Here is a 12328-nt window from a genome sequence, read left to right as displayed (position 1 = left end):
CCAATTATTTGCTGAGCCCCTACTGTGGCTCAGGCATGGTGAACAAGGCAAGCCAAGTCTCCCTGCTGTCATGGAGCTCATATTCTAGAGAATACATCAGTCATGGAAGGAGGGGTCATTCCATGCCCCGTTCACCCCAGGCAGGCTTGGTGGCCACCTTCTAGGATCTAGGTGGGACCTCTAGCCCCTGTCCCTTACAGCCCATCTGTCTTGTAGTCTCCAACTCACATAGTCTCCATCAGATTAAGTTGAAAGAGAGCTTAAATATGAGGATGAGTAAGAATAAATGAGAAATGAGTGATGGCCATGGAATAGTGTGCTCAGATGGATTGTTCGCTTGGGGAAGCTGAGTCACAGACAACACGCCCTGTAAGAACAAACGTCCCTGTGTGTGAGATGGAAACCAAAAGTGACTCACGGTGGCCGTGGTCGTTGGAGTCGGGGAGGGCTCGTGAGAAGGAGCGGAGTCCCCGGGGAAGGCTGACCTGTGAGATCTCTGACCCTCCCCGCACCTGTGGGGAGTCGTCTGTCACACTCTGCTTTGCTGAATCAAGAAAGAGTTCTTCCCTCATGCAGCCCAGACCTGGTTCAGTAATTAGTGATAGCGCTACAATTGGGCTTCAAGCCCAAACTCCCGAGTTCTAACAAGGGATGGAGCCAGACTTGGTGGGACATGAAATCTCTGTAGATCTGGAGGTCCTCTTTAAGAAAAAGGGCACGAAATTGCAGGTAGAATGTTAGGTAGGGGACGGAGGAAGGCATTGTGCCAGGAAGCCAGGCCCGGTGCATCAGGTTTGTCCAGATGCTGGTAAATCGTCCTGGTTTTGAGGCTGATTCGCGACTCTGAGTATGGTCACATTTTCCCCTCCGGGATGTGGGTTACTCTGGAAAATGAGGGGTTGGAAAATGCCTTCATGTCGGAAATCTGTTCTTCTTAGATTGACAGCCCCCAACTATGGAAGGACCACTTAGTAACAGGGTCTCCATTGCCTGCATTGCTCTGAGACGGGCTGCTGTGTTTTTTCCAGCCGGCCAGATTACCCATCCGCAGAGCCAGTCAACAGGCTGTTCCCTCCGCCTGGACCACACTCTGCTCTCCCCTCTCTCATCCCTCCCACCTCTGTCGACTCAGAGGTCACCTGATGCTCAGGAGCCCAGCCTTCCTATGGTCCTGCTTCTCCGGCCCTGGCCTTTGCCTTTGAGGCAGTGAGCTGGGGTTGTATGTGGCGTGTGTGTGACCATCAGGGAATGGCTGTGAACTCTAGGAGGAGCAGTCTTGTGCACCCAGCCCGGGATGCTCAAGGAAGGTTTACCAAATGAACATGTGAGCAGGTCCTGGTGCTACTAGGCCTTGGAAAACTGCCGTCGTGCTGAGCTTTTTAAAGGGTCCAGGAGAAGGAAGCCTGATTTGTGGCAAGCAGGATGGTAGGCGGTGGGGGTGGGGTGACGGAACCAGATCGTTTTGAAAAACAAGCGTGAAAATGAGACGCACAGCTTTGTTATCTGTGACAGCAATGGAACCTTGAAACAAGCTGTGTGTCTACAAAAGAAGCCAGGGCTTTGATCTCCGATTCAAAATTAAGGCTGTGGAACAGAGCAACCGTCTTTTCTTAATGGTAAAAACAGAAACAAAAACAAAATCCCTTTATAAAAAATTTGTTTCAAGCAGGGGAAAACAGGCTTCAGGGGCTGGAGGGTTTCAATTTCACAATAACAGAGTTGAGTTTCCTGTGGAATTTCCGTAATAATGATGTTTTTTGATAGCTATGACACTTAAGCATCACTGAGAAAAACTGAGTTTGAGCTTTGGCTTCAGGTTATGGCCCTTGCTTGGTCTTTTGCAAGGGATTTTAGGTCCACCCCATCACCTTGTTTCCCCAGCACTAGAAAAACAGACAGCAAAGTCAGGGGGAGACAGAGATTGGTTTGTACTTTTGTGGGAAGGGCGGCTGTTTTAAGTAAGGTCTGGGGCTAGAATCCCACCTACGTCTCCATGAACTTTGGTCCCTATGGTGAAATTAATGCAAAATAGAAAACTTACATTTGCTCATAAAGCTCAAATGCATGATTATGGACTTCTGTAGTCCCTAGCTTTGTGGAGAGCAGAGCATTTGAATTAAGTCAGATAAATGAAGGATACAGGGAAGAGTTGCTCAGAGGAAGCAGACAGGATTATTGCAGACTCAAGATAAGGAACCGAATTAAGTGATGAGATGCGTGCTGGGCAGACAAAGGAGAAATCCAGGGAGAGCTTTCAGAAGAGAGGACCAGCTTTGAAATCAATCAGGCCGGGCTTAAATTCCACCTCCTCTGCATAATTGTTCTGTGAGTTGGGGAGAGATTTATTTTTAATTCATCTGAGCTTGATTTCTTCATGTATTAAAATTGGAACTGTCACACTGGACCTCTTGCATCAGGTTAGCATTCACGAAGAAGTGTATGAACAGAGCCTGCCTCAGTCAGCGGTAGCTGGTATCGTGTTTATGGCAGGGGGTGAGGTTATCATTTCCGTTGTGATCCCAGGCCAGCCTCAGCCAGTAGTGTTCTGAATTTTGCAAAGCCTCTAGTCCCGTAAATTTAAAAATATTCTTATCTTCTAAAAATAAACGCCATTTGGTGAGAATAGAAGATGCAATTCAAGAGACCAAATATTTGCTGATAGCTGAATGCAAAAATGAGTCAGATTAAACACACTGTACAAAAGTGTAAAATAGGAAATGAATCCAAAAGTGGAAGGAGACTGAGGCAGAAACTTACTAGCCACAAATATTACTTGGTCACAAGAGGACAGGCCCTTTTTTTGCATTATTATTCCTTAGAGTAGCATTATCATTCATTTTTTTGTTTGGTTTTCAATTGTATAAACAAGTAGAATTTATTGATGTGTAAGTTTAGTAAACCCTAACCACAAGGCTACATTTACAGTATTAATAGTCCTGGAGACATAACTAGTTATATTTAAAAACATATAAAGAGCATCTGTGCTTTTTTGCATTTCAATATAAACTAATGTTTTGCTATATGAATTTCAGTGGCCTGAGCCGTTGAGAGAAAGCCATATTAATTAGCTGCATAGGAAAATAACAATCCAAGTGCAAAAAAACTTTTAGTTTATTTGGCTGCATTTGGTCTTGGGTGCAGTATGAAGAATCTTTTAGTTGTGGCATGTGGGGTCTAATTCACTGACCAGGGATCAAACCCGGGCCCCCTGCATTGAGAGCCCCGGGTCTTTGCCCCTGGACCACCAGGCAAGGCCTATCATTTCTTTTAAAATGCAGAAAGCCTTTAGTAAATCCCATGTATAACCATCTTGCAAAAGCAGGCATTCTTTACTTTCTTGGCTCCAATACAACACAATAAATATATGGAACATATATTCTTATTTGGGCTTCCCTGATAGCTCAGTTGGTGAAGAATCTGCCTGCAATGTGGGAGACCCTGGTTCGATTCCTGGGTTGAGAAGATCCTCTGGAGAAGGGATAGGCTACCCACTCCAGTATTCTTGGGCTTCCCTGGTGGCTCAGCTGGGAAAGAATCCACCTGCAATGTGGGAGACCTAGGTTCGATCCCTGGGTTGGGAAGATCCCCTGGGGAAGGGAAAGGCTACCCACTGCAGTATTCTGGCCTGGAGAATTTCATGGCTGTATAGTCCACGGGGTTGCAAGGAGTCGGACAGGACTGAGTGACTTTCATCTTCTTATTTAAAAGGTGAAGAAAGCAAGGCTGAAGGAGTTTCAGAAACATGTTCAGGGGAGAGCATGGGGGTTGCCAAGCTCATGGTGAGGTCACGAAGCTTCTTTGCTCATTTTGGGACTTAGTTACCAAGCTCTGCCCAGTTGACCTTTGACTCATGACAAATTGGGACAAAAACTGATTTAACTGTGGCTTCAGAATTGACACAAAGCTACTCAGTGCAGATGGTGGGACAGGAGTTAACTAACTTAGTGAGCTCAGCTTCTTGTTTTGCATTCCCTTGAGTCATGCTCAAACTCATGGCCTACGGAGGAGTCAAAGCAGGTCTTACTTTTAGTTATCTTTCACAGGAAATACCCCTGGCACCAACACACTCATAAGCAATGAGACAGCCCTGGGCAGAGTGGCCTGATAGCAGGTCTGCTGAGTTCTCTTGGTCACCATGGGCCACTTCTGCCTGTGGGTCCTTTGCAATGGCCTGGAAAGGAAGACACAATGGCCCAGAGAGGTGTTCTCTGTCGATTAGATGGGCAAGTGTGGGACTGAGCAGACTCTGAGGCTCTTGGATGGGACATCAAGGTGGGGAGTCTTGCCAAAAAAAACAACCAGCAAGTTGAGGGCCTAGTTTCAGAACCAGGTAACCTAACAGCAGACTCCGCTCTTGACCGCCCACTTTCCTCGTCACAGCTGAGCACCACCTATACTGCATGCCTGCTGAGTTGCTTCAGATGTGTCCAACTCTGGGGACCCCATGGACTGCAGCCCACCAGGCTCCTCTGTCCATGGGGATTCTCCGGGCAACAATACCGGAATGGGTTGCCATGCCCTCCTCCAGGGGATCTTCCCAACCCAGAGTCTGCACCTGGGTCTCCTGCATTGCAGGCAGACTCTTTACCATCTGAGCCACCAGGGAACTCCTTGTATGCTGAAACACTAGCCCTCTGAGCCTAGTGTTTGTGTTTTTTTTTTTAATGTTAATTTACTTTAAAAAATCTTTAATCCCATTCTAACCAATGTGAAGTCAGGTTTGGTGGATTGGTCATAATTTGCATGGTATCCATGAAATGTACAAATATTACACGTTCAGTGCAAAAACTGAATGATGTTCGTCCTAAAGCCATCGTATGTACCAGCAGTGGAGTCAGTGAGACCAGATGGGGAATGTGCCTCTAGTTAAAAGCTGACTTGGGTTTCTGTCTGTCTTTCACAAGGCCACTTGAGTGTCTGTGTCATTTGCTCTGGTGACCACACTGTCCCTCATCCTAGGGAACACCTGTCCTTTTAGTAAGTCCATTCCCTCCACGCATATAATGTCGGGGTGATGGGGGAACTCTAGATTCAGGCCACTGGCTTCCCAAATCCCAGCCATATGGCCTCAGGCAAGTAACTGGACCATCTCATCCCTCAGTTTCCTCAGCTGCCAAGTGGAGATGCTAACAGGGATGAACCTCAGCTCTAGGTGAGAATCCAGAGTTGATGTGTCTAAAGCATGTGGCCTCATGACTGGTGCATATAAGCACCAAGTAACTTGAATTTCCGCTTTTTATAATCAATGACAGAGAGACACAAGGGAGACAGGCTGGCTTTTCCTCTCTCGCTCCTTGCATGCTGGTGTAGCAGCAGGTCTGTGGTCTGCAAGCTTTAGGCAGCTTAAGAGGCACCAGGAGACTTGTAGGAAATGAGGCATGCTGCCCCCTCCCACCATCCTGGATTCTGATGAGCAGGTCTAGAGTGGGGCCCCGAAATGTGAGTTTTTAAAATTATTTATTTATTCGGCTGTGTCTGGTGTTTGCTGTGACATGTGAATGCTTCACTGGGGCATGTGGGAACTAGTTCCCTGACCAGGGATTGAACCTGGGTCCCCTGCATTGGGAGTATAGAGTCTTAGCTACTGGATCACCAGGAAAGTCCTGGAATCTGCGTTTTTGATGGTTACCCAGGGGATCGAGGCAGGTGGTCTGAGCACCACTCACTGAGAAGTATTCCCCTGGCTCTGAGACTGCCTGCTCCTTCTTCCTCCCTAGAACCCCACCCACCCCTCTTTCCACCCACCTGGGCAGCACTCTTGATGCTATGTAAATGCACAGTTTAGCATTCTTTCCACCTTGCATAGAGAGGGGTCTGAGCAGTGTCTGGGTTTGTGTTACCACCTCTGCCAGTGAGATCTCACTTTAGGTCAGGGTGATAAGGTTAGAAATAGGGAGGGGAAAAAGATCACAGCAAGGTGACTGAATTCTCTTTTTAGGGTGGAAATATGCCATTTCCTAGCTCTTTGGGAATTCCCTGGGTCTTACTCAAGTTTGTTCCACCTGTGTCTGGCCCCAAACAGGAGTCTGAACCATGCATAGAATTTGCAGAGAAAATTAGCTCTTTGGGATGATTTGGGAACAAGTCACGGAATCCCCACTTTAAAACTTTTTCCGGGGTGGGGTGGGGGCAGGGGGGAAGACCATTTAGACACAGCCTAGAGCCATGGGATAACCTCAAATGGAGTTTAAAAAAGGAGTGCTTCCACCCACATGTGTCAGGTAGCTGCTTTGTGCTCCCATCGCTGTTAGGGAAGAATTACTCTGATCTCCATGGACAGCCTGCCTCGTGGGAGGCTGAGTGACTTCCCTGTGGTCAGGCAGCCCCTGCAGGACAATACCAGAAGCCCAACAAGGTCATCTGCCTCTGAGACCTGCCCTATTTCCAGCAAGCCCTGCTGTCTCTCTGGGTTTTATGATATTTGTCTCTGGGAACTAATCAGGAATAGTCTGGAAAGCTTAGTTGAGGAGAAAACAGACGGGCAAATCCATATTCCCAGGCATTCACAGTCCTGCTCAAGAACACTTGTTTGTCTAGAAGTCCACACTGTTGGCCTCTTGCTTATCTGTATATGGAGCCTGGAGCTGTGGGGCTTTTGAAGTCAGTGGAAGCACTGTCTGTTGGCCTAAAGGTTCTGCTCCCGGGAGACCTCCTGGGTCCTCGAGACCAATCAAATGAGTAAGCAGGAGTGTTGGCTGAAAGGTGCTTGTTCCATGCAAACCCAACCTTCTTGACATCATTTGAATCGAGACTAATTCACTTAGCATCGACTGTACCACCTCATCCCTTATTCAAGTAGGTGTCAGAGGAAAGAGGAAATCAAGTTAGGACTGATCACAAAGGAAACTTTTCAGGGGTGGGGGATGGAAAAGCCACCGGCCGCCAGCACTTGATGTGGTTGCCTGGATCATAAACCGGGTACCACCTGGGGAATTCTCGGAACCAGGGGGCGGAGGGTCGGGGAGACCCCTGGCCCTCTTCTCTAGAGGCACCCTCCCACCCACACAGTGGAAAAAGAGAAACTTATTTCATGATGATTTGCATTGAGAAAATAAAGGCAAATGGGCGAGTCCTTGGAGGCCCGTGTTTTCATGGAGTTTGCTCAAGCATGCCGCCCCCGCCACCCCCGTGGGAGAGGCGACCTCACAAGATAGGCTCCTGGGTGGTGCCTCCCCCAGGCAGCTGGGGCCCTGGGCCTGGCAGAATCGCTTTTCTAGAAGTGGCCACGGTCAGAGCAGGAGACTGACATGAGCTGGTTGGGAGGAGGTGGGAGAGGCGCTCAGGCCTCAGCCATTCTGCACAGCTGCACACAGCTCGGAACTTTGCCCGGGGCGCACTCACTCCCGCCCCCTAATCACGCGGCTCCGCCTCCTTTGTCTGGGGGAACATTCTCACTGTCTTCCCCCTTAGGTCTGGGGAGGGGTGTTGCGGAGCTGGACAGGACGGTCACTAGAATTGCCCTGCATCTGACTTGAGCAAGGACGGAACAGGAGGGTCTCCGCGCAGTCACCTGGGGGCATCTGAGGAGTCATGAGACCGTGGATATGGAGTGGCTCCATTTTGGAAGAAATGAGAAGGTGGCTCCTATTTCAAGGGGTCACAGATGTCATGGATTAAGCGGCAGGTGGCGAGACAGGGCTTGGTCTGGCTTTGTCCCCGCTCGTGTGGAGCTGTGCTTAGCAGACATTGTACTGGGCCGTGCCTGTGAACTTGGCCCAGTTCAGTGCTGCAAGGGGCATGGGGGCACCAGATGGGGTCACCCCTTAGGAGAGGGGGATCAGACTCCAGGTGCTATGATAGAAGGTGGGAGATCCAAGTGTCCCAAAGCCCCCAAGACTCACCCTGGAGACCTGATGGATCACCAAACCTGGCCATCCCCTTTCTGACTCCCTAAAGGACCCATTGGTACGTCCTCACTGTTCTTATAGGAAATAAAGGTGAGGGTGTTGGCAGCCACCTGCAACTCTAAACCATGGGTTTGCTCTCAGCCTGTCTTTCTTCTTGCCAGTATCCCCTCCCAACTCTTAGGCCATCCCTGAATGACTATGGCTTCGAGAGTTGGGCTCAGCCTTGCGTCTCTGGAGAAAGCTGTTCCTGTCATCCTCGATTAACCCACCACATTATGCCCTCTTTCTAGGACACCTGGTCCCTGCTGTCCTACAGATGCTCACAAAGATTCCTTTATTTTCGGGAAGATTTCTTAGGACTAGTGGCTAGCTTCATCCAGTTACACTGAAAACGTTCTAGCCGAGCTTTTGTAGCATTATATATCCATGTGAACATTATGTACCCACGATAATATCATACACTCAGGATAATATTAATATACCCATCATAATATTATATCACGGTTGGCAAGGAATAGTAGAAAAAAACCTAGGTTTCAGAACCAGACCAGCTTAGGTTAGAAATCTGACTCTACCAATAGCTAATATACAAATTGCATTTGCTTTGTGGGCCTCAGTTTCCCCACCTATAAATAAAATAAAAGGATCAAACCAGCTGCTTCGAAATTCCAACGTAAAATGCCAGCAGCTTAGCATCCTGGCAGGACACCATTGTTGATAATTTTTAGCATTTAATCACGAGCATGTTAACACAGGCAAAGCAAGAGAGACAGTATAAGGAAGCCCTATGTACCCATTGCCCTGTTTTAACAGCTGTCAGCACCCCCATTGCCCCATCTTCGCTGAAGAAACCAGACTTACCCTCTGAGCTGGGCAGAGGCCTCTCGGGGGGTGCCGGGGTGGATCGCATGCTGTTTCCCATTTTCCTCTCTCCCCGGGCTGTCGAAGCTGCTCGAAGCCAACGGCACAGGGGATCCACACGGGGAGTCAGCCACGCGCCGAGCCCTCTGGGTGGAGAATGACCCAGTTTAGAGTACATCCTGCATCATTTTTTCAGGCCGCTCGCTTCTTGAAAGGCGGGTGTTTTTATGTGAAGATGAGATTCGTGAATGTTGGTTACATTTGCGCAGCTCTACTTCTTTTATCAAGGGAATGACAGAGAAAAACCACAGAGAGGGAAGTTGCTAGCAAGTGTTGTTGGTGGAGAAAGTTTCCATTCCTCGTACGGCTGACAGCCAGCAGCCGGCAGTGTTCGTGTGAGGGTTGAGTGCCTCTCAGACTCCCCACCCCAGGGTCTCCGGAGCCCAGACCCTCAACACCCACAGTCCTGGCCTCCGGAGCTCTTACCCTGCAGGAGTTATGTGGCTCTGCAGCCCGAAGGGGATGAGAAATGGGTACTTTCTCTTTCCACCTTGTCTATTCTGTTGGAGTTTCTCAACATGCTCTAAGCAATGGGGACAAGTGAAAACCCCTAACGAGGCTGTTTGTTGTCTGCTTCCTGTGTTGCCACAGCACTTTGGCACCTGCTGTCGCCTTTGATTATCGTAGCATCCTTGCATCCCTTACCCCATTTTGCAGAAAGGAAACTGAGTCTCAGAGAGGGGAAGGATTTTGTCCAAGGTCACACAGCATGTAATGGGGAAGTTAGAATTTGAACAGAGAACGCTAAGTCTCTGGTTTAATTGTTCCATACTGTTCAAATGCTAAGTCTCTGCAACATCCTTCCATAATTGTTCAAATTCTGGCTCTGCGCATGGAAGCTGGATGCCCTTGGGGAAGTTCTTGACCTTTCCCTGCCTGTTTTGGGGAATAATAATAAAACAACATTGGGTTGTGGCTGCAACATTAATAGATAAAGCCTGTGAAACACTTAGAACACAAACTGGCAGAAAATTAATAGGCGTAAAAAAAAATTAATAGGTGTAAAATTGCTAGTTATTGCCATTTACAGTATATTTTCTGAAAGTCCGTGGTGAGGGAAGCTCTAATTCTGGGTCTTCATACAAGTATTTTAGAAAGGGGCTTAAATGATCCCAGCATAGAAGTGTCCTCTCAGGCTGCTTGAAGCAGAGGAAGTCCACACCTATAGACAAGAGTTATTCCCGTCCCTGAGGACAAAGAAAATTGATGAGACGTAATCCCCCAGCCAGTGTCTAGCCCACCTGGAAACTTGCATTCCACCCCATTCTTTGTCTCCAGTTTAATATCGAGGCATTATGAGTTTGAAAGGGCCCTGAAGTCAGCCCATCCAACCATTGCATCCTTCCTCTATGCATTTCAGGTTCAGATACTGGACAGATCATTGCTCCCAGAGCAAGGCCTTTCAGAGACTGAGGGAGGTGTGCACCACTTCCTAAAGGGTGGGGGGAAGGCATGGAAGGGGGGTCTATGTGGGATATTGTGAAACAAGGAAAACCAGAAAGCATGTCCTTTGAAAGTTAATCTATTTTAACTAGTTACATGAAGTTTATCACTTATAAATCAGACTGAGAGATTGTAGTATCATCGAGTTCTTCCCAAGAGAATCACAAGACTTGTCCAGACTCTAAACTTACAATGCACTGCAGAGCATATGGCTGGATGGGCCACTTGCTCAAATGAGAAGGCCTGCATTCTGACCTTTTGGTCTTTGTGACCGGAAACAATGAGGGTAGTTTAAGGGTGAGGCCGCTTTGACGCAAGATCAGGGCCCTTTCCCCCCCCCCCCCCCCCCGCCATCTCGCCTCCCCCCTCCCCAAATACAGCCAAGGGGGCGCTCTGTCCCTGGCAGGCCTTTCCTGCAGGCCAGCGGGTTTCAACAGCATCACCCTGGCTCCGGGGGGCAGGGGTGAATTTTCTTTGTCTCGGGTGTGGTGCAGGCACTCCTGGAAACGTGCTCAAAGAAAGTGCTGGGGAAACCACGCTAGTGGAGGCAGCAGCAACCTCACTCTAAAGTTTCGTGTCTGCTGTGTGGGGCCTTGAGCCAGCGCCCAGAGGAAGGGGGCCCTTGGGGTCCCACCCAGCGGGCAGGAAGGCTGCCGCCTCTGGGGCTCCACCTGAGGTTTGTCCAGGGAAGGGGGAAGTAAGCAGACTGGCTCTGGGGAGCCGGCGCCCTGCATGGGATGCACAGACCTCCTGAGAGGCCCTACTGCCTCTGTCCTGCTCCCAGCGACTTCCTGGAGCCCGTGGTCACCCCAGTCCCTCAGCCGCCCTGTCTGTGGTCACCAAGCCTTCTAGTGGAGCTCTCAGGACACATGGGGAGTGGCTCTGCAGGCCTCCCTGTGGAGATATCACTCAAATGTGTGCCCACCTTGCCCCCTCGCACTCCCAAGGGTCCCCACAGCACTGCTGCTGACTCTCGGAACCATACCCCTCTCTCCCTGCAGCGTGATGCTTGGTCTGCAGGATCAGCTAGACCCCAGGGCTTGGGCCTTTCACCCCTACCCCGAGCGCCCAGTAGGCAGGTGAGCTCTCACCCCTGCAGACCCCCGGGCCCCTTCCCTGCAGCATGTCTTAGCCCCAGTCCAGGTCCATCTTCTCCCCCAGCCACTTCCAAGTGACGACCTCCAGCCATCACATTCTACTCTCATCTCTACATCAGCAAGTCCAGGAAAGTTGCACAGAGAGACTTTGTTATCTATCAGAGGGAATTCTAACTTCGTTTCTTTCCAACAACTTTATCATTCTTCTCAAGGATGTGTGTGCTCTTTGAAAGGATTCAGGAACTACAAAGAAAATGAAAGTGTTAGTTGCTCAGTCATGTCCGACTCTTTGTGACCCCAAGAACTGTAGCCCGCCAGGCTGCCCACTTCATGGAATTCTCCAAGTAAGAATACTGGAGTGGCTTGCCATTCCCTTCTCCAGGAGATCTTCCTGACCCAGGGATTGAACCCAGCTCTCCTGCATTGCAGGCAGATTCTTTACCACCTGAGCCACAAGGGAAGCCCAGGAACTACAATGCAGGAAAACAAAAGATTTGAAACTTGCATTTACAGATGAAAAAACTGAGGTCCATCCAAGGAAAGAAACATACCCAAGGTCTTGAGACGAGATGGAGTGGATGCTAGGAGCCCGAGGTCTTGTCTTCTCCCTGTTTCTATCTGGCAGGTGGGCGCACGCCGGGAGCAGGGGCTGTGTTGGACTGTAAGCTCCTTATCCCACCCGTGCTAGTCAGAAAAACCATCAGTCCACCTGCTCTTTAGAGGTCTGCTGGCTGACTTCCTATCATCTCCAGGGAGGAGCGAACTCATCTGAAGGAGGCTTTGATTCGAGAAGAGTGAAAGTACCCCCAGAGACTGAGAGCTGGGGTTTCCCTAATGAAGTGGCTGAGCAATCTGATTTAATCTGTGACAGTTTTGTGCAGTGGCTGGAAGTGGGAGCGAGGGTATGAAAGGCATAATTGCTTCTAGAAACAATAAGGAGAGGGCCAGAGAGAAATGAGTTAATTAACACTGGCTCCGAGCAGCCTTGGGTTCTTCACCCCTTTTCTTTGTGATGTCAGA

The 12328-nt window shown here is 49.2% G+C and overlaps 2 protein-coding genes across 4 annotated transcripts in view; one reads left to right on the top strand and one right to left on the bottom strand.

Moving 5' to 3' along the window:
• TG (thyroglobulin) overlaps positions 1-12328 on the top strand; it is a 237245-nt gene that overhangs the window by 157387 nt on the left and 67530 nt on the right. The gene's annotated exons all lie outside the window — the stretch shown is intronic.
• SLA (Src like adaptor) overlaps positions 1-12328 on the bottom strand; it is a 36666-nt gene that overhangs the window by 16398 nt on the left and 7940 nt on the right. The window contains exon 2 of one of the 3 annotated variants that reach the window (XM_061123158.1): positions 8709-8854. In XM_061123158.1, coding sequence (XP_060979141.1) covers positions 8709-8769 — 61 coding nt within the window. In that variant the 5' untranslated portion in view covers positions 8770-8854. Of the gene's footprint in view, positions 1-8708; positions 9189-12328 lie in introns of those variants that run through there. The other 2 variants (XM_061123156.1, XM_061123157.1) reach the window with 2 other exon arrangements.

This window comes from Dama dama, chromosome 21 (genome assembly GCF_033118175.1).
Source record: "Dama dama isolate Ldn47 chromosome 21, ASM3311817v1, whole genome shotgun sequence".
Classification (NCBI taxonomy): Eukaryota; Metazoa; Chordata; class Mammalia; order Artiodactyla; family Cervidae; genus Dama; species Dama dama.
This window is presented reverse-complemented; position numbering and strand designations above follow the sequence as displayed.